We start from the raw sequence: 26,289 nt of genomic DNA, 5'->3' as shown, positions 1-26,289 counted from the left end.
AAAAAAAAAAAAAAAAAAAAAAAAAAAGAGTGTGGCACAACAGTCTTATTTTTACGTAACGGATACTTGTATAGCCCATGCCTTGTGCCAGCCATTATTTTAAGGACTTTATATACCATAATCCATATGATTATTTAACTTAATATTATTTACATTTTAATCAACATGTATTGGCTCTGTATATCTTTTTTTTTTTTAATTTTTTTTCAATGTTTATTTATTTTTGGGACAGAGAGAGACAGAGCATGAACGGGGGAGGGGCAGAGAGAGAGGGAGACACAGAATCGGAAACAGGCTCCAGGCTCTGAGCCATCAGCCCAGAGCCCGACGCGGGGCTCGAACTCCCGGACCGCGAGATCGTGACCTGGCTGAAGTCGGACGCTTAACCGACTGCGCCACCCAGGCGCCCCTGTATATCATTTTTAAAATTATCTCTTCATATGTGTGTGGATTACCTATTACCTTATTTCTTTATCTAGTTGAATATTGCCAATAGCTCTTAAAATGGTCCGTTTTCATAACGATAACATTGCAGCGTTTTGCTCTTTAGTACTATATATGTATAAATGTGCATGTGTATATATACATTTTCATTTCATGTGGCTGATAGAATTCCAGTCTACAAAGCATGGACAAATCCCGTATCTATGATGCCTACAGATATCGGCAGTGAATATTTAGAAGTTACATCCAAAGATAGCCTTGTTTGTATTGGATGTGACCACATTGATCAAACCTAATGACAACCTGTGTGATTGTGGCATCATTGATCTCACACAAGAAAGTACACTTCTGTGTACAAGTAGTCCGTCTAAATCTGAAAAGCGCTCCTTCTGGAGATTGAAGGTCGGGTCCACGATGCATTACATAACATCTGAAGGGAATATGTTTCAGGAGATGGCTGCTTTCAATAATGTTTATAGCGATGCAAGAGGTGATTTTAAATGACCCTTCCATTCAGAATGCATTTGTTACTCTTCATTTACTTGTAGTGTATGTGTTTTCATTCTTAGGAAACTTGTAGAATATTTGTTTAGTTCGACTGCTTAAGAAAAAAAAAATTACAGATGACAAATGTTCCACTGCTTTCCACCCTGGGGTGTGCTATTTAGAAGTACCGGCATGAGATGCCTTCATCTTGCCAACGGTCGTCTTATGGCAGTGTTTATCACAGTCACTCTGAGGAATTAGAAGTGCATGGACCGGCCCTCAGCCCAGCCACTTGGCAGTTTGCACCCTGCATGCAGGATGGGTCTTCCTGGACCCCTTGGCTGTCCCCGTGCTGTATGTGCTGGATTGTTCTCCTGGCCCAGGTATCTGTCGAGGCGGTCATGCTCCCGGTTCTCCTTATCCAACTGCTTCCCTCCCACCAGTCTGGGAGCTCCCAGACACTTCAGCAGTGTCCTTACATCCTCCGACTCAGATGATTAATGATGATTAAGGATCTCTATTAGCCATTAATGAGTAATTCATTTATTTAGTAACTTTACCAGTACACCCAGAAGTTTTCAAGTCATGGAAAAACTGACCTCTTAATACACAGTCTGTATTTCTTCTAAAGCAAAGTGCTGTTTAAAATAAATTGAATTAGGGGTACCTGGGTGGCTCAGTCGGCCGAGCATCAAACTTCGGCTCAGGTCACGATCTCGGGGTTCGTGAGTTCAAGCCCCGTATCGGGTTTGCTGCTGTCATTACAGAGCCCACTTTGAATCCTCTGTTCCCCTCTCTCTCTGGCCCCCCCGCGCTTGTGCACTCCCCCTCTCTCTCTCCCTCCCTCTCTCTCTCTCAAAAATAAATTTGATTAGCAAACTGATAACCAACGTCAAAACAAATCACTATTTTTCAGATACTGAACCCCCAGAGAGGTAGGTGGGTCGTGAGAATAATTATTTGCTAAGGAACAAAGGCTGAGATCATTGGAAATCTAAAAGGACACTCACACTGTTAAGAAACAGCCTGGCGTACTGTTTTCCCCTCTAAGAATCTGTTTGGTGAACAGGTGCTAGTCCCAGGAAGCAGAGTACTTGTTTACCGAGGTCAAGTGTCCAAAGGGCCTTACTCCACAGCCTGCCTTTACTACTGGTTGACCTCTCTTCTCTGCTTTGCATTTTTTTTTCCATTCGATACCAACCCCTTTGCAAACGCCTGGTTTCTTCTACAGGTGTTTAGCGAGCTATATATAAATAAGCCTCGCCGATCGGAGGGATGTGATACAGCTGATTTAATCATGTCTGTGCTTTAGCAGGGCCATTTTTCCTTCTACTTTCTGTCCCTTTTAATTTGCAACACTTCCAGGTTGAGTTCCTATGATAAAGGCGCACCTGCCTGGGCAGACAGGGCTCCGCACACGTGTAGAACAGAGTGAATTCCCGCTGAAGACCGGCGCTGGGTTCCTGACGGCGCTCGCTCCTGCAGGTGAACTGCGATGGAGGGGTTCTCCGTCGTATGGGGATGGATGCACTGGGGGTGAGCGCTTGAGCCTGCTGAAACCCCTCCTGGGTGTTTATGTGCACAACAAAGCCACAAAGAGGACGCCGTACAAAAATGGTTGTGGACGGCATTTTGCACCTCGTAACGATGCCACAGTGGGTAGTATGGATCTCAGTTTCGATGTTACTTTCCTTACCCAGTAGAAACTTACCTCTTTCCTCCACACCTTCAACAGGAAATCTATATAGTGTGTCGTTATTGCAAATGTGAAACAAACCGAGAGAGCCGTTTCTGTCTTTTCTTTCTGTCTAGTCCCCTGAGCGATTAATGACGGGGGCCTTTGTGGTGTCTGACTTTGCCCCACGCCCCCCATTTTTATCTCCTGCCCTGTGCGGTCCCAGGCAAAAGGAATAACGTGAATGGCTGTGATGCCAGGGGTAAACTTTTATCTGCATTTCCTCATGGAGGAGTGGGTGTTTCCGGAATTCCCTCACCCGTAACCCCGGATGCTGCGCTCTTGGGGCTACTGGCAGGGGACTGGCTTTCCTTGTCAGCCTCCCCACCTGCCACATCTAGGTCAGCTAGGAAGCCTCGCTCCTTGCCCCTGCTCCTCCTTCTCATTTATCTGGGCAGAAGCCCTCACTGCTTCCCACATGTCCTTCTCCTTGGTGGGTGTCTTCTAAAGCCTCGGCTGCTGCTTTTGCAAATAATACAAATAATTACAGAAGTAATGAGCAATTCCCCAATAAACCCAGAGACCCCATGACTGAAGAATATTTTCACAAAAGAGAATCTGTAAGGTCTAGAAAGTGAGCCTTTTGGCGGGGGGTGATATTCTAGGCAGAATGAGGACACATATTTGCATGCAAAATATTTATTTTAAAGCTCAGGGGTGCCTGGGTGGCGCAGTCGGTTAAGCGTCCGACTTCAGCCAGGTCACCATCTCGCGGTCCGGGAGTTCGAGCCCCGCGTCAGGCTCTGGGCTGACGGCTCAGAGCCTGGAGCCTGTTTCCGATTCTGTGTCTCTCTCTCTCTCTGCCCCTCCCCCGTTCATGCTCTGTCTCTCTCTGTCTCAAAAATAAATAAATGTTAAAAAAAAATTAAAAAGCTCAAATACTTACTATTCATTAACTCTTTTACTTTATCTGTATCACCTATATTTTACTCTTTTACTACATGTACTACTTACTACTTTACTATGTTTATATAACTGGTTATAGTAAAAAAAAAAAAAAATCACACCTTTTCAATTCATCCTGGCTTTTTTTTTTCATTTCATCGTTTGAGGTTCAAATAACCTTTATCGACCACTTCCCTCCTAAAGAGGCTTATTTATTTAGACATAAAATATCCCAGCCTATCAGTTGTATATGACACCATATTCTCACTTCCAATGAATACACAGGGATATTTAAAATTTCAGTATTTATTTTGGTGGTAGCTAAAATTACATTAAATTTGTTCTGTCTTGATATTTTGACTAGCATTTTATATTGCAATCTTAAGGTTATTGCATATAAGCGGACTTTGATGTGTATTATATGAGATACTGTATATAAGTATTTGATAGCATTAACTTTTTTCTCTTCACAAAGTTGATCTGATTTTGGAATGCTTGGAGAATTTAGAATATGTATTAGGTCAATTAATAGGGTTGTAAAATTTGTAATTATAAAGAGGGATTTTTTTATTTATTTTTTTAAAGAGGGATTCTTTTTTGACTTCAGGAAGGTTATAGGAGAAAAAAACTGGAGTCTTTCTAGAGGCCAACAATAGTGTTATGAAAATTGTGTTCGAGTTATATATATATATATATATATATATATATATATAGCCATCCATGTATTCAAGTTAAGTGATTTTGTTTTCCAAACTTGTTTTATTCAGGTACTGAATCAGAAAAGTCTCCTTTTTTCAAGTTTATTGATTTATTTTGACACAGAGCAAAAGAGAGAGAGAGAGAGAGAGAGAGAGAGAGAGAGCGAGCGAGCAGAGGCGGGGCAGAGAGGGAGAGAGAAAATCCCAAGCAGCCTCCATACTGTCAGTACAGAGCCCGATGTGGGGCTGGATCCTGCAAACCACGGGATCATGACCCGCCTGAGCCAAAATCAAGAGTCAGATGTTTAACCAACTGACCCACCCAGGCTTCCCCACAAAAGCACACTTTTAACTAGTTGTATATGAGAAATTGGATTTCTAAACTATTTTTAAGCAGTTGGGCATGCATACCATCTAATGCATAAAACTAAACCAAAGTGTATAAGAATAATTTCATCTTATTTGGATATAGTCTATTTGTCTAAGTTTGCAAAGGAGACACAGATAGGCACATACATGCATATTGATAGGATATTCTTTGTGTGCTGTTAAAGGTAGTTCTCAGTGAAATTTTGATGTCTCTTTGTACTTTTATGGATTTAAGGAGAAATCCCAGAGCTCAGGGTACAAAATAGACATACATTCTGTACATTACAATGCATTTAAACACATCCTTTCCAAACAGTGGCCACTCTGGATAAATAGATGGTGATGAAGCTTCTGTTTTCGTTATTATAAGTTCAGGCGAGGGTAAATGTCACCTTAGATCTTCAGGGAAGGACACCTCACAAGACGCCCAAACATTTACTTTGCATACACGTAAATTAACATTTGCTGAGCTTACTGGTGTCACTACTCTCAGATCCATTCATTACGTAGTTAATCAGATAAGTATCCCGATCTGTGTTTTATAGTCTGGTAAGAAGATTGGTGATATACATCCAAAATTCTAGCACACGGTAGGGAATGATGTGTTAGTTCCATAAGAGTGGAATTCTCAGAAATGTTAGATAATTGTATTAGGGCATAGACTCAACTAATAAGGCAAAAAGTCTCCAAAGTACGTGCCACAAGATAGAAAGAAGCTTGCTTCTCTCTTGTGTAACAACTTAGGGGGCAGAAGGCATTGGGCTTGGGCAGATGGCCTGTTCATGTGTGGTTCAATCAGGTGGCCTTCCTGCATTTCAGTGCTTATCTGCACGGTCACTGATAGCTCGCTGCAACACGGGACAAGAGAAGGACCCTCTTCTCATTGACTCGCGGGCTGCCGACTCACTACTGTGCCCTCCCGTGGGATGAGGGTAAGGGGGCCCTCTGGGGTCTCTTCCATAAGGGCGCTGGTCTTAAGATTTATTCATATTTTTGAACGTGAGATAACAGAAAATGAATAGGTATGTCTTGAATTTCTCTATCTTCAGATTATCTTTCCTCATAATGATAGTAACTAATTTCAAGCCCAGTCAATAATTCACTGAGCCCATTAGTAAAAAGTGATTGATGATTTTAATAAAAAATTAGGGCCTGAAATGTACCATTTCACCATCTAATCTAAGCCCTCAGATATTATTTACAAGCCCTCGCACTTCCCTTATGCTGCAGATGACAAGTTATTTGAATTCAACTTGCACTTCTATAAGTTGGTGATGAGCGAAATATTTATCAAGTTGATGGCAAAGATCCTCCTTACCGATTCTGGGCTGTGAGACTGTCTGAGTTGTCTTCCTATGGAGACCCTCTCTGTATCTCTACCTGGTTGAAATACGTGATCTATGTAGAGAGAAAGGCTGGATTTGGTGTTTTCTGGCCAGCTCCCTCAGATTTGGAGAAGCCCATTAAACAGCGGTTTGTTTCTCACTGTGCCCCCAATCGTGGTGCCAGATGACCAGTCTTGCAGTAAGCACACTCTTCGTTATAATACACTGTGGATCCCTGATAGCTCATAGCACATAGATCTTCAGCAATTACGTTACATACAAAGAACATGCGTGTGAACGTAACCGGAAAAGGCCCTGTGCATACCATGTGCTCAGTAAATGTCAGTGCCACTGCCCAGTCTTGTTCCAAGTGGCAGTCTGCACTATGTCTGACACACCCCTTGCCCAGGTGTCCCCATACTTACCTGGCTCCCCCACACCTGTGACGTTCTACCCCACTGTAGCCAGCACTCGTGTCTCTTTGACTTGACCACTGTTCATCTTCTCTGTAGATTATTTTTATAAACTGGTCTTTGCTGTTGCAGAAGAATGCTGTTCCCCGTCTTATCAGACTCTCCTTGATCTGCATGCCGACCGACAACGTCACGTTGCACTTAGTACTTCGGAGAAAACCGAGAGCACTCGCTTGCAACACCAGACTACTGTTTGTGTCTCTTATCTCTGGTCCTTCAGAGTTGCATTTTGTGCTAGGTCGCGGACAATGGGGCATCTGCTTTATAGTTTTAGAGTGCTTTCGATTCTGCCACGGCATTTTCAACCTTGCAGCTTCATTTAACTAAATTATGCCATGGGATTTAATCAGCCCTCCAGGAGCATGCCAAAATTTAAAGAAATGACCTCATCGGACTTTACTTGGCCTTATCTTTCTCGACCCTTCAGAACTTAGGCTTTGCCAGACCTTGGAAGGAATGCACAAAGTGTGCCATTGTGCCCACCAGCCTTCCTACTTAGGAAGCCGAAGCTTACAGTGCAGGTTTGCAGCAAACTTCTGGTGCTTTCTTCTCTCCGTGTCTCTCTCCGTTTTTCCCTGGTTCTCCCTTTCACGAATGCTGCCCTAACTCAGGGCAGTTCACTTCAAAACCAAGGAAGAGAAAGAACTTCTAACATCTTACAGGGCTGAGTTTCCAGGTTCCCCATACTTTTAACTTCAGGCCATGTTACTTCCTCCCTGCTGATCCGTGGCCTCTCTTTTTCCAAACAGGCAAGTCCTAATCACTGATGTGAATGTCGATCAATTCAAGATGTATGTACAAGCAGCTTTGTGTTTATTCTTGGAGTACTAGAAGTTCTATCTGAGTTGTAGGACCTTTCCTAAAAAGTTAATAGGCATTTCAGATAAAGACTCTGAATCCCACTTCTTAGGAAATCAGAATTTCCCACCTGAGGCCAATTTGAGCATTTACTCATTCAATAATGAAATCATTTATTCAATATGTAGTTTATGGAGTCTCCACTGTATGTTAAGTGTTATTTTAGGTACTGTGGACGGAAAGGTGAATCACAGAGCTAGGCCTTCTGCTCTCATTCTGCTAGTTTAGAGTAGCAATAGTACCTGGAAGAAACTAAACCATGAAAGGGTACAGAAGAGTAGAAGGCAAGGATGGAGTTATTATAGGTAAACTGACCAGAAGAGACTTCTGCAAAATGATGGTAGCTGACCTGAACCACGAACAGTAGGAAAACTCATGTAAAAGTCTAGGTTGAGGGGGCTGATACAAGCAGTTTAATATAGACTGCAAAGTCACAGATGAGGGAAAGGGCTTTGTGTCATCTAGGAGAACCATAGAGAAAGGCCTATGAGACTGACGCATGATGAATCTTTTAGGGGCTACAGTCAGAGAAGTATTGAGGGGCTAGACTACACTGGGCATTACGGTCCCTGGTAAGGGGTTTGGGATTTATTCCAGTGCTCTAGAATATACTGGAATGTATTCAGTAGGGGAGTGCCACACCTGACTAGTGTCCTAGAAAGTCCCCTTTTCGCCATGCTGAAAATGGGCGGTAAAGTACACAGGCATAGGCACAATTAGAATATCAAAGAGGACTAGAAAAAAAAAGGTGCAGCGGATTTAAGGTTAGAGCCATAGAGGTGGAGAGAAGGGGTGGGACTTTGACAATGAGCGGCATCTACAAGACTGAAATCAAAGGGGACCCTCTGAAGGCACTGGACTCTGGCTGAGAAGTTGCTTGTGTTTTCTGCTCGCTGGGGTTTGGGCTAACAGTTCTTAATTTATTTTTTTTTAATGTTTACTTATTTTTGAGAGAGAGAGAGTGTGAGCAGGGAAGGGGCAGAGAGAGGGAGACAGAGAATCCGAAGCAGGTTCCAGGCTCTGAGCTGTCAGCACAGAGCCCGACCCCGGGCTCGAACTCACAAACTGTGAGATCATGACCTGAGAACTGTGAGATCATGCCCTGAGCCGAAGTTGGACGCTTAACCAATTGAGCCACTCAGGCACTCCTACGGTTGTTAAGCCAGCACGCGCATACACTGGAAATGAGAATTGAGTAAGTGGATGGCGAGCGTGGGGACAAGGTCCTCCCTGCTGGAGTGGGAGTTTACAGATCAGCAAGGGAGGAGGCTGGGATGAAATAAAGACCACAGGTCAGCAGGCCACCTGCACATCAGATGTAAACTGAGAGGCGATTATGAGGGATGCAGGCTTCCCTGATGTCATCAGGGGGGTAGAACCCATGTCTACAGTGCAGCTGTTTCCATATTGAAAGCACTCATTAAGGTGGACCCCAGTTTCCTGTGGGTGACAACTCCACAGAGCTGAGTCAAACCAGTCAGGATGGTTTCGGGGATGAGAAACGGGCGTGGGGTCTGAATCAGACAAGGGGGACTTAGAAAGGAGCCTCCATCTTGGATTTTGCCCTTTTACTTCCTCATCTTGATTACCTGCCCCTCAGTCATGCAGGAATTCGGGGAAACAGCCCCTTGTGTACCGTGTATACCATTTAATTACTGCTAGCTCACCTCCTTCTCAGCCCAAGAATTACATTTAAATAATTACACTTATAAATGATATATACAAAATGATTTAAAAACCATATAGAATTATATATTACATATTAATTTTACATTATATATTATATTATATATTAATATAATCTACATTATATATTACATTATATGTTAATTTTACATTTATTGATATATTAATATATTTATTATTATATTACATAATATCACATAATATTATAATATTATAACATTACATTTATTAATATATTAATATATTAAAATATTGATATATATTAATATTTACATTATATATTACATTATATATTAATTTTATCCTTACAGTGTTTTTTTTTGTGATGACAGAATTGCAGTAAAACTTGGGTTTCTGAGCATAATTCATTCCAGAAACACACTGGTCACCCAAAGCATTCGTAGAGCCGAGGGAATTTCAAGAACCATTGGCTTACTTGTGATCGCGTGACATTCGGTGTTGCCTGCTACCCGTACTGCAAGACATCGCTCGTTTATCAAGTTAAAATTTATTAGAAATGTTTGCTGGGCGTATGGAACACTCGCAGAACAAGTTACTCAGAATCCAAGGCTTTGCTGTATTTAGAATCAACAATAGGTGTTCAGAAGTTGGAAGAAGTTGAAGTCTGATATACATCAGACTTCATATATATCAGACTTTGCATATAAATAATATCTATTGTGTGTGTGTATATATATATATATATATATGTTATTTGGATATAATATGTGACAGACAAATATGATTTACCTGTTGCAAAAGATGCTTTTTCATAAAGCTTGAGCTATTAATATGAATTCAATCATGAAAAAAGCTTTTAGGTTCAAATTAATATGAAAATCATAAATTAGTAATATACCAACTCCTGCTAAGCTGAAACTGTTTATATCCATAACTTTAATTTAAGACTATTTTTAGAAGGTAACTGCCAGCGCATAAAAGAAAAATTAAATCGGGTTAGACTGAGTGACAGCCAAGAATTCATCAATTAGAAATAACATATGATGCCACATGACTTTATAAATTGTTAAGCCCCTTTTATTATTTTCCATACAAGTACGTGTTAAAATTAGAAGTGATTTTAAAGTTTAATCTTCACAAAACCCAAATTTTCTACCCGAATAAAATTGTAGAACCCTTGTTTTAAATTAGGTTCATTTTCTTAAATAGGAATTTAGTATACTTGATTTGAATTACTTCAATGTATATATGTGGTATGCAATTTATAAGAAGTGTGTGTGTTTATATGACATAAGTATAGCCATAAAGGTGTTCATTTAAGAAAATAAAAAGGCTAGGGGCGCCTGGGTGGCGCAGTCGGTTAAGCGTCCGACTTCAGCCAGGTCACGATCTCGCAGTCCGTGAGTTCGAGTCCCGCGTCAGGCTCTGGGCTGATGGCTCGGAGCCTGGAGCCTGTTTCCGATTCTGTGTCTCCCTCTCTCTCTGCCCCTTCCCCCGTTCATGCTTTTTTCCTCTCTTTCCCAAAAATAAAAAAACTTTGAAAAAAAAAATTTAAAAAAAATTAAAAAAAAAAGAAAAAAAGAAAATAAAAAGGCTAAAAGCAATGTCCAGAACCAGAAAAGGAAAGTGGCTGATGAAGTAAGCTATCTCTTGTAATGTCTGAAAATCACCTCCGTGTACGTCGTCTAGTCCTTGTATTTTATAGGTCACTTGTGTTCTCATGTTTTATTTTAGTCTTTGGATCTTATGGCTATTGCTTTGAGTGCTGGTTTATCTCCTTATGTTATTTCTGCTCTCATCTTCTTCCTACGGGTCGCTTGCCTTTTTTCGAAGTCACCGCTAATAGCACGCATGTTACTGAGTTTGCTTCGGAAAAGTTGTCTCCTCTACCTTTGAACCCTTACTGGCACTGCTTCCTGTGGTCGCTTGCTCTCCTTCAGGCTCAGCTGGCTCGTCACCTGTTCCGCTCAGAGCTTCCACTGGGCGTCAGGAGCTTTGTCAGATTCCTCCTAGCCAGTTCCCTCCCACCTGCTGTCACCGCTTTCCATTGATTAGCACTAACTCAGCACTGGTCTAAATTATAGTGTCCTTGAAACATTTCATCCGCTCATATCACACACACATGATAGTCTTCTCATCTGCCTCCCTCTGCAAGGATAACCTTCCTTTCGTAATGTCAGGAAAAAGTAAGAGACCGCCTCCCTCTGTGTTTTTGGGGTGGTGGGTGCTACAGCTGGTTGGCCACCGTCTCTGCTCCTCTGAGCTGGGCCCCAGTGCTCTTGTGTCATTCCACGTCCACGTCCAGGGTGGCAGTAACGAAGGGCATCACGCAGAAGAAGGACACGCTACCTTTCTTCCCACCTTCTTTGTTATCTGTAAACTATCCCTTGAAAGATTTCCCTCACAGCTTTTCTTATAAACCCGAAGGTAGTTTAGGTATAGCATAGGAAATTAAAAAACAAAAAACCAAAAAACACCTTAATGAACTTGATGTTAAAGATGGGTAGTTTCAGATCCCATGGTGAAATTTTTAAGAACAGAATTAAACTTTCATGGGGGGGAGGTCTGGTAGCTGGAATCTCTTGCCTGAGACCCGCTCCAGAAATTGGTCCCTGCCTAAGTTCCCACCTTGTGTCGGGTGACACCTGTCCAGGGAACAGCCCACATCTGACACGGAGCTGCGCTGCCGAAAAGGCTGTAATTTGAGGCAGCGCTGAGAGACCAGCTCAGCCCCAGAGGCTCCCGTGGGACGGGCCGAGGCCTCTGTCATGACCGCACGACATACACTTAATGCCTCTCTCTGCCCAGTCCGGCTTCCTGCCCTCCCCCACAGGTGCACCCTGCAGGCCCCACCAGGTCACCTGCTGTGCTCCAAGCTCTGTGTCAGCAGCCTCTCCCAGGGAACCAGGCCATAGTTCTGCTCACTTACCTGGAGAAATACATGAGACCTAGATGGAGTCATGTTTCCAGGGACTCGGCTCATCAGTGGTAGGATCACAGGGAAAAAGGAAGCTGGCTGATCCCGGCCACTCTCTTGCCCCCTCTGGAGGGGGTCACTGGCCGCACAGATGAGCCTCTATAATTCTATCAAGTCGAGTCTCTTTTGTGGTCAAGAACCCTAGACCTAGAGTTTGGAATAGAAGAAAGTTGGGTGGGTTTTTCTGTGGCTTGTCTTAAGACCATACCCTACTAAGGAAACGATAAATAAGAAACACATTCTGTTTAATCTTTACGTTTTGCATTAATGTTCGAAGACACTCTCTCAGATTTTCCCCTTGGTATTCACATTTTTCAATTTGTGGGAAGAAGTGTTGAGAAAGACATCAGAACTTAGATGCCTTTGAAATACTGGCAGCTGCGCAAAATCCTCAACTTTTACAATGGGAGAGTCACCTGCCTATCCTCGTGTGTGTCACTATTAAGATGAACACCGAAATAGGATATCGCAAAGGCAGACACGATGGGCAAGACAGAACAAGGACCCAGTTTCTGGATCTCCAGCTTGTTAAATCAAGAGTTAGATACTTAACCGACTGAGCCACCCAGGTGCCCCTGGTCACACCTTCTTTACAGATAAGGTTGGGTTTAACGATGCCTCTCTGGGAGAGTTGTGAGGATTAGCAGCAGCATGTAAGGCATCTGAGTGCTGACACGATGCCTAGCACTGGTCACCATTATTATTTTTCATAATTAAATCTGTAATTGGAAACCCTGAAATAAATGTGCACCGTCACCTACAGCCCGCCACTGGTAAGCCGGTGAAATGCGTCCAGGCTTCCATAACTCCAGTGTGACCAGTCTGCGTTCGTTCCGTCTTTTCTTGATGTCCACCCAGCGACCCCTGCAGACCACCCGCACGAGCGAGTGCTTTCCAGAACCTCTGCTGCCAGAGCGTTTCCTGTCTCCACGCTTCGTGTTTGGCCTGTTTGCAGCTCCTTTCCGGAAGTCTACTGGAGATGGAGGCAGACACAGAGAGGGACACAGACAGGGAGATAGATGCTTTTCCTCCTTTAAGATGCTTCTTTGGTTCAGACATTCACAGATCCTGCTTCCTCTCTCGGAACTTGGTATGAGCTTCCTCGTGGGTTCTGAAGCCACTTGAGTCCTCATGTGCTACCTCCCAGACTGCAAGCCACCTCTCAGTGGGGTTTGTGGCCTCAGCACATTTGGGGCCTCATCGCTGATAACAACAACTTGGGATGCAGTGAGGACTGCTTGGAGGAGGGGGCGTGAAATATATTGACATTGTTTTTTAACAACGCTATTGAGGGATAATGCCTACTTTTGTCTTCAGTGTTTATTTCTTTGGGTTCATTGGTTTTTTCCTTTTCAGGCTACTCATGCTGGAGACCTAAAGAGATTTGTTCTCGATCTTTCTTCTTTTAGGTTATAAATGTTGTATGCTATAAATTTCCACCTGAGCATAGTTTTTGATGCACCCTAAACACCATGCTTTTTTACCATGTCAGTCTAGCTCAAATATTTTCAAATATCCTTTATTTTATTATAAGGTGATGGATAGGGCTGTTCAAGCCTGCTATCTCTTGATTTTCTGTAGACTGGTTCTTTCAGTTGCAAGACTAGTGTGGAAATCTCCAACTGTAATTGGGGGGTTATCCATTTATTTTCTTGTAGTTCTTTTTTTAATGTGTATTAGTTTTTGAGAAAGAGAGAGGGAGTGTGAGCAGGTAGGTGAAGAGAGAGAGGGAGACAGGATCTGAAGCAGGCTCTGTGCTGACAGCAGACAATGCGGGGCTCAAACTCGGGAACCGCAAGATCATGACCTGAGCCAAAGATGGGTTCGTAACCAGCTGAGCCACCCACGCGCCCCTCTTGCAGTTCTATCAGTATTTACATCGTGTGTTTTGAAGCTTTCTTATTAAGCTCACACATTCTTAGGATTATCATATTCACACTTCTGTCATTATGAAATAAGCTTCTTCGTCCCTTCTTTGCATTAAAACTGTTGTGTGTACTATTAACATAGCAACTTGAGCATTTTAAAAAATTTTTTTCTCAATGTTTATTTTTGAGAGGGAGAGAGAGAAAGAAAAAGAGGGACAGAGTAAGAGGAGGGGAGGGGCAGAGAGAGAGGGAGACACAGAATCTGAAGCAGGCTCCAGGCTCCCAGCTGTCAGCACAGAGCCCGATGCGGGGCTCGAACTGACGAACCGTGAGATCGTGACCTGAGCCGAAATCAGATGCTTAACTGACTGAACTACCCAGGCACCCCAGCAACTTGAGTCTGTTTTTAATTAACGTTACTGTTCTTTCGGTCATGTTCCCCAACACTTTGCTTCTATCTGCTTGTGTGTTTGTATTCCGAGTGTGTGTGCCTATGTCCAGTTAACATGTCCAATCTTTACTTGCGCACATGGGATACAGTTAATATACCAGTTTTAATATCACCTACTAATGGAACCCTCTGTGTCGTTTCTGGCTAATTTTTGTTTTCCTCATTATGAATTGTATTTCCTTGCTTTCTTGCAAGCTTGGTAATTCTTGGTTGGACAACAGACCTGGTGAATCTTATTTCGGTGGCTGCGGCCTATTTTTGTATTCTCAGAAACATTCTTGAGCTTACTTCTTGAATGTAGCTGCGTTTCTTGTAACCGGTCCTTACGGAGATTGCTTTTGAAGGCTGGATGAAGGCTGAGGCAAGTCGAGAGTCTGGGGCGACAATTTTAAGTAGATGGTCACTCACCTAAGGTCTCTGCAGATTGGGTCCTGCAGGTGCAGTGACCGTGACAGGCAGTGCTGGATGCCTCACTAGCCTCTCCCTCCTCTGAGCTTGTGCTCGTAAGATTTCTAATAAGGGTCATGCAGCACTTTACTCCACAATGATCTTTTTCTCCACTACTGACCTTCTAGCCTTCTCAGGACTCCTTTTCTGCCCACTGAGCGATGAAGTTTCTGCTCTGACCCTGGAAGAGGCAGTCTTCTAAGCCCCGGGAGAATTATGAGCACTCTTGTCTATGATTTTTCAGTAACACTTTCACTAGCCTTGGGTAGTGTCCCTGACATAAACAGGTCAGTACTCACCTCGGACGGATGCAACAGGGCCCTCTGTGGGTCTGTGGGGTCCTCCCTCTGTGCCGTGACTTTTAGTTTCCTTGACTCCCCCTCCCCCACCTCTGTCCTCATTCATGGAGACGGCTGGCCCAACCTGGGTCCCCCTGCCCCGTGCCTTGGGCCCGCAACTCTCTCCAGACGGTAAGTCTGGAGAAATTGTAGACACTCTGTCATTTATTTCCCGTCTCTCAGGGATCATGTCCCAGCACAGCATGATGTCCAATGCTTTGAGAGCCCATTTATTTTTTTTTAGATATTGTCTTTTTTTTTTTTTTTTTTTTTTTTTTTTTTTTTTTTTAATTTAACTGGATTAAGACAGGAAGGGAAATCCAACCCTTGATACACCAACCTGGCCAAGTGAGGAAATGCTCTAGTGAGTTTTCAATCCTTATTTACTTGAATTACCAAATGAGCCATGACCAAGAACAAATTTGGAGCTGTTTCCTAGAATCGATCTAATTCAATGTGTTCACCACACCTCATGGTATTTAATGTGACATTTAACCTCTGGAGAGGACGGCGTCATCCTCATTGCGTGAATATCATGTGTTAGAGCACCATCAGAGTGGTATTTGACACAGGGATGAGTTCTTTCTGAGCAGTTTTTGAGTGGTTTCTCGTTTCCTTGCTCTTGAAGCCAACATCTAAGAGGACTTGTGGTCGTATTTGTTTACAATTCCTTTGCAGATGTTAGAACTACCTTCACCTTAGCTTTACATAAATATTCAGACACTTGCAACTGATTGAACATCCATTTATTGATTATAAACTTCACTTTTGGGAAGAAGAAAGAAAAATGGCCATAAAAATAATTTACAAGTTGGGGCATCTAGGTAGCTCAGTGGGTCAAGCACCAACTCTTGATTTTGGGTCAGGTCATAATGTTACAGTTGGTGGGATCGAGTCCCACACTGCACCCTGCACTGGCAGTGTAGAGCCTACTTGGGATTCTCTCTCCCTCTCTCCCTCTCCCTCTGCCCCCCACCTTTCAAAAATAAATAAATATTACATTTTTTATAAAATGGTTTACAAGTTAATGACCATGTCCGTAATGTACGCTGTGGCTTGAGTATATGCACAGTTACCTGATAACGTATGCATCATTTCCTCTTTGAAAATTCCGGGACAACTGAAAAGTACATCTTGTGTTGTTCCTTATTGCTATGCTCTTTTCGTATGTCAGTCACTTACGATGACTTTTCAACCTTCGATATTACCAGGCATCCATTTTTCCATGACTGTTTCTAAGCTTGACTGCTGGGCTCTCTGCGTGGTCTGACTCTTAACTTTGAGTCATGTTTCTTTTGAGTTGAACGACCGTTTGCCTGACTCCCTAATTTCGGGCCTTAGTCTACGGTGTTTAACTCTGGGCTCCCAGCCTCTTTTCCTTCAGCTGCTTCCACTGCTGTTCTTCCAGTCGGAAGAAACTTAGCAGTATTTGCAGTCCTTTTCTTGTGGACTCGAGGGTATGCAAAGAGACACACTGCACAGATTTAAAACAAAAAGTGCTGGGGCATCCAACTGCAGCTCAAGTCATGATCTCACGGTTCGTGACTTCAGGCCCCCTGTCGGGCTCTGTGCTGACGGCTGGGAGTCTGGAGCCTGCTTCGGATTCTGTCTCTCCCTCTCTCTGCCCCGTCCCTGTTCACACTCTGTCTCTCTTTCTCCCTCAAAAAAATAAGTAAACATTTAAAAAGTTGAAAAAAGATTAAAACAAAAAGCATAATATGCTCAGAACTAAATTTTTTACGTTGCATCATCGGCCGTCATGTTCATATTTATGCATTCTCTTTGGCTGAGTCACCATCTATAAGTTCTTCCTAAGGTTGCTGCTTCCTCCTCAATAGGTAACTCTTGATCTGTCGGGGGTTTTTGGGTCATCGTTTTGGAGTAACTTCTACCTGAATCAATGCCTGTGTTGTTTAGGATGGCAAAGGCCCGGCTATTCCGGCTCCAGATTAGTGCAGTTTAGACAACATCTGCCTTTGACTTAAAAATAGAAGGCCATGAAAGGATCCATTGCAGAGAGTTAAGTGATATAATAACCTATGTTGTTATATCAAACATAGCTCCATTGAGAACACGAGGGATGTAAAGACATTTTATCTTCATTATTTCTTTTGATGTTGGCCTGCTCATAAGAAAGTTTATTGTAGGGGCGCCTGGTGGCGCAGTCGGTTAAGCGTCCGACTTCAGCCAGGTCACGATCTCGCGGTCCGTGAGTTCGAGCCCCGCGTCGGGCTCTGGGCTGATGGCTCGGAGCCTGGAGCCTGTTTCCGATTCTGTGTCTCCCTCTCTCTCTGCCCCTCCCCCGTTCATGCTCTGTCTCTCTCTGTCCCAAAAATAAATAAACGTTGAAAAAAAAAAAAACAAAGAAAAATAAAAAGAAAGTTTATTGTAGTCTGAAGGGTAGAAATTCTGGATCCACCATGTGCAAATCCTACCACCAGTATTTACTGGCTGTGTGGCCATGAAGAAATTACTTAACTTCTCTTTGCCACAGTTTCCTCCTCTATAAAAACAGGATAATAATAGTATTTATTTCATACATACTGTATGTGTGTGTGTCTGTGTGTGTGTGTGTTTACCTCTTAAAACAGTGTCTAGTTCATAGTGTGTGCTATATGAGTATTACTGCTATAATAAAACATGAATAATAGGTAGAATTAATATGGCTTCAAATAGAACTGGATGTCTTTCTCCTTGGCTCTCCATTTTAATAACCATGTTCCCATTTTAGAGATGATATTGACACCCCACACACAGACTTTTTTTCTAGCTTTATTGTTTCTGAAGCTGGTATATATTAGAACCACTGTATATTTTAAAACTTCCATTATTTCCCTAAAAGTTTCCATGGTGCTTTAGAATTGGGAAAATTCTAAATTTAGAATTGTAAATGTATTATCGATCATTCATTCTGTCCCAGTTGTGCTGGTAGCTGTTCAATCTGCATTGTTTCATTTATGTTTCACACATAGCCATCAGTCGCTTTGATTTTCATCCCTCCTGCCCCCCTGTCAAGACATGGAAACTGAGATTTGGATAATTTGTCCAAAACTGAACAGTCTGTTTCTGAAGGAGAAGAACAAGTCTGTCTGATAGCCCATCCCTTTCCCATAACCCGCGCGATAGACTTTCCTTGCTACAGACATATTTGACTACTTCCCTTGTTTAGAGATGAACTTTCCACTCTAATTTGGCCAAATCTTACCACTTTTAAATATACCTAACTCTAACACCCTTTTTTAATTCTCCTGTTATAGCTTCTGTCACTTTTCAAAGTAATGGTGTTCATGCAGTATCTCACCTCCACCATGAAGACCGTGACTTTAGAAGCAGAAAGCATTCGTCGCTGCCTACCAGGAAATCCTCATGATCTTTGAGACATGTAACTACGGTCTCTCCATCTTCTTGTTTCAGAAACTGCCCATGATTTTGAGAGTTTGTACCAAGAATAGATGTCAGGTTTCAAGACTTGGAAATCTGATTTTTAAAGTGTTTCTGAAAATTATATAACCATATTTTTCTAACCCTTCCCAAATTTTGTGGTTGGGGGTGGGGGGGAGGGGGGACGTTGCAGAGCACACAGTCCGCAGACAAGCGCATCTCTTATCATTAGTTTACATTTCAACTGTTGTGTGTCAGGTGGGTATTTGAAGTTTTATTTCCTTGAGCTGCAGTGAGAGTCCAGGAAAGGCAAAGTGTAAACAAAGAGCCTGACATTTCCCCTCTGGGACCTGGTTTCCAAATGATCGTGCCCAGTGAAATTCCATTGGTTGTGCACAGGCTGTGAAAAATGCTGCCTCTCTTCTGATGAATTTCAGACTTCTGTTCACTGGTCTTTTGGCCATCCATAATGAATATTAATGCTGTACTTTATTTTGGCATCATGTTTTCGCTTTTCTTCTGGAGGAGGATTTGATATGACATCCATTTCATCATTTAAACAGTTGGGTTAAAGGTTGACGTGATAGCCTAACGAGGTCACTGAGTTGTGACCATATGCACTTGCCAAATCAAGAGCGTTATGGAGGGAATTTCCATGAGGGTAATTAGAATGACAACCCGTGTTTCAAGCCCTGGGTATACAAACTTGGCTTCATGAGATCTGGTGGAATGAGGTCTGCCATGGGAAGAAGGAACTGTGCCCTGAGCGCCTTTCAAGAAAACGCTTTCCCATTACCAAATGTATGCACTGGGTACTGAATTCCCATTACCCAAATAAGAATTTCTTTCTTAAAGCATCCATGGGAAAGAGTGCAAATGACTGCAAGGGAGGATTTAAGGGAATTAAAATTAGAGTTCAAGTCAATTCAATAAGTATTTACTAAATACTTAATGTGTACTCATTACCATGGGAGACACAAAGGGACATTCATGATCTTCAGGGAAACTGGGTAAAAAATTAGTTAAAATGAAATTGGCAGAAATGCCATTCGGGTTGAGTTTATTTTACATTAGTTTTTCCCAGCCCCTGGATCTTTGGCAAGTTTTACATGTCTTTGTCTTAAATCTTTGCATAGAGCTATAATTATTTTCATCCATTTTTTTTTCACCGTTGAGGGTTTTTGATAATGGCTTAATGAACTTGAAAATGTTTTTATAATATGTGCATTTTTTGCTGTGTTCTTTGAAACTGGAAGTTAATATTTGAATTCATCTTCAACTTTTTCTATTTGCGTGTTGCAATTGTTCACATTAAAACTTTAATATTTTTCCCTAAAATCATAAATTATTCCCCAAATTCCCCAAATCATAAACTTATAATTTTGTCCCACCAACCAGTGACTTTAAACCTTAAAAGTTAGTTTTTAATCACTTTTTCCCATTTGCTAAGTTATTTTGCCTTGTAAAATGTTAATTCATTTTAAGCCTCTGCATCCTGTTTACATTTTTAGCTAAATCGGGAGAAAAGTGGCTTAAAGTGACAATTTGTTGCCGATTCATTGTTTCTGAAATGTCACCTCATTCAGTTGGTTCTTGAAAACTCATTTGCTTTTTTTCTGTTTCCGTCAGGCTACAAACTGTGACTCTTAGTTGTACATAGATCTAGAAGAATACATGAGGTACACTACATTCATATTCATATTTAGCACTTGATTGAGCAAATATAGATTTAGCAAGTTCCTGCTGAGAGCTGGACATTATTCTAGACACCATATAGACACAGATGTGAGGGCAATTCCAGGTCTAAACGGGAGGTGGTCGGTTGCAGTGTAACCCAATGGTAGAGTCACACAGAGCGGGTATTTTGAGACCTGCATTGACTCGTTCAGTCCTCACACTGTGCCCCGTGAAGTAAATACTGATGAAGGCACGTTTTTGGTAGATTCACAGAGCTAATAAGAGAGCAAAAGAAGAGTCTGAAATCCCATTCTCTTCCTGTTCCATTTTGGTGTTGGTTGAAAACAAGGCTGTGCAAATACTACGTGTTGGGTGAACGTTTTCTGAATTTGAATGCAATTGCCAAGATGTTAAAATAAAGGCAAATCTGTAGACAGGAACGAAAAAGGAGATGTCTAAGGTGCCTGGGGAACAGTTGACAGAAGGGGAGGCAGAGATGCCCATCTCTGCACAGGGCTTTGATGGGCATGAGCGGCACCATAGTCACTGCTCTCCCTGGAAGCCTGACCCCCGCACCTGAGGAAGAGCCCTTACGTCTTCCGTGCTATTTGAGATGTGATGTGCATTCTGGGCACGATACATCGTCCACCTACTGCGATTTTTTTCCTTTGGCAGTCAATACTTTTTAACATCTGCATTGTATCCTATTAAATATAGCTCTCTTAGCTTGATGATCTAGAATGGCCAAAATTCTTTCCTTCCTGAATTTCATCATTTGTCTCTTTCCAACTGTTCCATTAGACCCTGTTAAAAGTTTTAAGGCATGGATGTTTTCTTTTCAGAAGTCTGCTTGGGGAGATCCTTATTTTCAGGAATGATTTTTCTTTTTGTATCTCTTAAGCATTTCAAAGTCCATGCAATTATACACTTCCCAGCAATTATCAGTGCACAGTCAAGTTTTACATAAGGCATTTCACATTTCTTTAAATGTAGTAAATGGGTATCACACAGATAATACAGAATGATGTTTGTTCATGCAGCAGCCACATCGTGTGATCTCTTTCCTATTGTACTTTGGTTACTGTGGTCTTTCTGTACAAAAGTCAATTATGTTATCTGTGCAAAAGCTAATCGTTAAAAATGATTTCTTGCTGTTTTTAATAGACAAATGGATAGAAAAGTTGTACAGGCCACATTCAACTTTCAGAATGGCTCATTTGTCTTTTCCAGTTCTGAAAGCAGTCACGTGTAAAAGCTGATGTTAAAATTTTTTGACAGATTTACACTGATAATTCTTGCCTTCGGGGAGACCATTTTCTGGACACAATCTAAAGTGAATATCTTCTAATAAGTCTTAGCACTTAATGAACATAATAAAGGCCCTTGAAAAAAAGGCAAGGAAGGATTTGTTAATTCTGAATATTCTTGGACAAGGAAGGAAAACACCGAAAGCATTCATATGTACATAGTTCCCCCACCCCTACCTCTCTCTCTCCATTGATGGTAGAAATTCAGCCCTGCCTTGCCTCTCTCTGGCTGTCAGATCCCTAGCTTCTGTCGGAGGGCAGGCGTCCTGAGTTATGAACTGAAATCATTTCTACCTTAGAAAAGCCAGAGACAGTTAAATGCCAGTCTTTTTAAAGAACATTTTAAAAATACCCCTTGACTTAGCGATAGTGAATGTGGAATTAAATACAGACTTTCTTTTTTATAAAAGACAACAAAGAATATTGTGGATCATAGTGAACTATTTTCTATTGTGTTAAAGAGGTTTCTGTAGACTGGTTTCACAAACTATTTTTGAAAAACTAGAACTGAGAACCCTTTGACTATGTAGGCAGTGATTTCGTAAACATGTCAATATTAAATATCCAAGTGGTAGTGGTTGTTTTCTAAGTGTTTCTCTAAGCTTATTTTATACACATTTAAGTAATTTTGTAATAGAAATAATTTTGGAAATCACTTAAATTTCCTCTCCATTCACTGGGCAAGTTTTATTTCTCCATTTTTCAACCAAAGAAAACAGAGTATATTGCAATATTTATACATATATACCAAAATACACTTCCAATGTCCATGTTAAAAAAAGAAGGATAGACACATACAATAATCAAATTGGTTTATTGGAAATGTTTTTTGGAACTCATTTCTTTTTTAAGTGATAGTCTCCTTGGTTTATTTCACTACATCATGATAGCTCTGACTTACTGGTCAGATGCGAAATTTAAACCAGAAAGATATAGACCATAACCAACAGTCATCAACTTCACCCATGTAACCTAATAGTGAATCACCTAGGTTGGAAATTATGTTCGGAGTATGGAATGGTCTCCTATCAATGAGGTTTCAAGGCAGTTGAATTCTCAGGCAGAGTATCCTATCCACATAAAAAGGGAGCAGGTCAAGAAAGAACGGAATCGAGGCTTTCTTACAAGCAAATGAATATAATACTTGATTTGTCAAAACTGATGGCTAACACTTCGTTGTGAATCAGACACTATAAATGCATGAACCTAGCAGATAAGTTGGAATATACAAGTGGTGCATTTTTAAGCCTACCAGATTCACGAATGAAATCTTCCATTTATTCTTTAATTCAGTGATTTATCCATAAAATGTCAACTAACGTCGATTAGTGATGTGTATTTGGTTGTGCTGGTCCTAAAGCAGTGAAGATAAATATGGCATGAATATTCATCCGTGCTGTATTTCGGATAGCTGTCCATATCCTACCGTGTTATCTGTCTGCCAACTCCGTGAGACTGGAGAATCTCATAATTAGAAAAATAATGTAGACATCGTCTACAACACTGTGCGCAGAACTGTATTTCTGCGTCTTCTCAAACCGCATGTATTTATACTTTTAAAATACCCTTATAAAGGGTTAAATGGCAGACGTTTTTAAAAAAAAGAATACATTTTCTCTATTTTTTCCGGGAAGATGAAAGTGGTTTTGCGTTAGCTTTGCTAATCTGAATAGTTCAAATGCAGTGCAGGCTTTGGGCAATAAGTTGATCTCTCCAGAAAAATCTCTCACTTTTCTGCCTTTCTCCTATTTCTCTTTTAATAGTTTTACCCAGCCATACATGTGGAAATCCCGGGGAGATACTGAAAGGAGTTCTCCACGGCACAAGATTCAACATAGGAGACAAAATCCGGTACAGCTGTCTCTCTGGCTATATCTTGGAAGGCCATGCGATTCTGACCTGCATCGTCAGCCCTGGGAATGGTGCTTCCTGGGACTTTCCAGCTCCATTTTGCAGGGGTACGTACCATATGACCACATGTGTCGTGAACCCAGACTAAGGCTTTGGTACTGATGGAATAAGTTTCCAGTAGACAAAAAGAATTCGCGTCCTGCTGGGTCTTACCATGCCAGCTTATTCTGTTCCTAGAAGTCAATGTTACATGTAACCCAGGAAGCCATCACTGGGCTCTGTAAAGCTGATAAGAAATTTACATGTGCTCCTTAAACATCCGAATTTTTCTTCGTTCTGTTTCTCACATTCTATGGCTTTCTGCATAATGTTATCACTTGCTGTCATAGCATGCTAAGATTTACCATGCACATTGATGTCCTTCTTGATTGGACGGCTCCTTTTTTACATTTTGTTCTCATTAAAAATGACAGGCACCACTTGATAATTAAATTATACCTTTTAAAGACTTTTTGAACACTCTTAGACCTTTCAAATAAGTTGATCATGAAGGAACACACTCTATCCAAATGTTCAGCAGCATGATTTGGGGGCAAGGTTAGAATTACTTTCCTGACGCCCTGCAATTTTTAACCTTTTCCATAACACTACTTTACTGACCCATTAACTTTAGGAAAGAGCCTACTGTCACTCTCAAGTTCTGACTTTCCCGAGAAAAACTCATCACAGGGTTTCAAAAATAAAAGCGTGGCCAACATTTATTACGGCCTTGATGTGAGGCTAGAAAACGTGCTGAGCGCTGTACTTGGATCATACCATTTAATGCTCAAAACAGCCATGGGAACGGTAAGCACGGACGCTCATTTAACAGATGAAGAAACAGAATTTTTGTTTTCGAAAGGTTCCAGGGACAGTTTGCATGTGACGTCTGAAGATTCACCCAAGTCTGGCTTCTAATCCGTGCTCTCCAGCATGAGTCCAAATTCACAGCATCGGCTACAAGTCGCGTAGGGCAGCGTTCAGTTATCGGAATGCTTATAGTTTAGCCTCTGCTATTTAATGAACGCTTTCCTTAAAAATTAAAAAAAAAATGTTAATGCTTATTTATTTTTCAGACAGATAGAGACAGAGCATGAACGGGGGAGGGTCAGAGAGAGCGGGAGACACAGAATCCGAAGCAGGCTTCAGGCTCTGAGCTGTCAGCACAGAGCCCGACACGGGGCTCGAACTCACAGAGCGTGAGATCATGACCTGAGCCAAAGTCAGAAGCTCAACCGACTGAGCCAGACAGGTGCCCCTCTTTAAAAAGATTTTTTCTGTTAAATATTGTGGTCTCCTAAGATCTCCCTGATGCTAATTACGGGATGATGGCATATTGCTGCCACAGTTACCTCACTCCCGCTGGGAGCTAGTACCTACCGATGGCTTATGATGGACCAGGCATGCCTTTCCACGTGTCATCGTCTCACATAGGTATTTTATTAAAGACTCATTTTGCGGCTGAGGGGTCCGAGGTTAAGGACTGTGACTTGCTCAAGGTGTTCTAGCTCGTAGCTGATGGCGTTCAGGTTTAGCATGTTCAAATTCTTCCTCTTCCCTAGAGAAAATCCCACCAGGAGAGCTATCTGTTCCAAGTGTCTGTTTTTCCTCTGGACATGCTTATTTCAATGTGTGTTTCTGAAGTCTGTTGTCTCTCTTACTCTCTCTTTCTTCTTAGGGCTGTTATTTTCTATCTTGTCAAAAGAGCGACATACTCAAAATCCAGACCTTTGTCCCATTTCCCTTGTTTTTTCACCAGTTCTCCTCAACTAATGGATCCCATTTAAGGATACCACTTGGATCTCCTAAATATATGCTTTCTTCCTTGTCCCCACCATTGTTCCCATCCACTCTGGAGAAACACTGGAGCTACTCCAGCTTTGTTCTATTATTCCCTGTATGCCAGCTTTTTCCTTTCTCACTGTCTTTTGCTAACCTCTGTTCCCTGTCCTACTACACTGTTCCAGTTAGCTTTCTTGTTTTCTTTTCACCCAGACCCACTTCAAGTTGGCTAAATGAGCTCCATGCACAGAATCTCAGCCTCCATCAGACATTCTACTCGCTACTCCTTCTTTCCAAGAAACACATCTTCCTCACCCCTTTCTCTCTCAGCCAGACCCCATCAGTGATTCCAGAGGAATGGAGAGCCAACTCTTCAACATGGCTGCCAACGTGCCTCATGATAACCCTGGCTTAACTGGACTGTAAATGCCATCTGCCATGTTCTCAGACACAGACTTAAAGCGTTTCTCCCCACATGTGATGTTGTGTCAGGGCTGACTGGTGCTGGCTTTTCTCAAAGCCACTGACTGTATCATCTCTTTTTCTCTGTATTCCTCATACCATGGCTGGGGCGGGGTAGGGGGGGCAGTTTGTGCCACAGAAATTGGGAAACCCTAAAAACCAGGGTGGTTTTCCCAAAGAATTCCTTCCCGACATACCACTCCATGCTTAATTCCACAATTTTGCTCTGTTATCCTGCTATGTTTATTTCCCCTATGGCCATAAATCTACTAAGTTTTCAAGTTCACACTCCCGTCCAAATTTCTGTCATTCCTTACATTGCAGCCTCTTTTGAGATTGCTTTTAAAAAAAGTCCTTTTGTCTGTATCATTTATTTTGTTGCTAGTTTATATCTGAACATAATGTCTTAATATTTTTTCTTGAACTCCTCTAGTCTCTAGTCATACAAACGTCGTAACTATATCCTTGATTCCTCTCTACCTTAAAATTTAGCGTAGTCTACAGCTATTTCCCCTCACCGCTCTACCTGTTTCTCCCATTCAGGAACTTAATAGAGGTATAGAAACATGTTGAGAAGCAAATAATTAATATTTGTTTGGAAATGCAAAAATAAATATTAGCAGTTGCCGTGACAGCTTGTTTCTTGCCCACACTCCCCCAAGGAGTTTTCTTCTTAACTGAAGGGTCCTTACTAATTCCACAATTATAAGCCTTTTTAAAGTCAAAGTTAATATAACTGTAAGCTCATAACCATTCTTATTCTGTCACCAATTTATTAAATTCCACCAA

General features: G+C 41.7%; 1 protein-coding gene across 1 annotated transcript in view; it reads left to right on the top strand.

The window, feature by feature from the left end:
* CSMD1 (CUB and Sushi multiple domains 1) overlaps positions 1–26,289 on the top strand; it is a 1,645,367-nt gene that overhangs the window by 583,668 nt on the left and 1,035,410 nt on the right. The window contains exon 3 of the mRNA XM_040490416.1: positions 23,130–23,324. Within this exon, the coding sequence (XP_040346350.1) occupies positions 23,130–23,324 (195 nt within the window). The remainder of the gene's footprint in view (positions 1–23,129; positions 23,325–26,289) is intronic.

The sequence above is a fragment of the Herpailurus yagouaroundi genome, unplaced genomic scaffold (genome assembly GCF_014898765.1).
Source record: "Herpailurus yagouaroundi ecotype Mexico unplaced genomic scaffold, PumYag 181, whole genome shotgun sequence".
In the NCBI taxonomy this organism is placed as follows: Eukaryota; Metazoa; Chordata; class Mammalia; order Carnivora; family Felidae; genus Herpailurus; species Herpailurus yagouaroundi.
The sequence above is the reverse complement of the archived record's forward strand: the minus strand, read 5'-3'. Positions and strand labels throughout refer to the sequence as shown.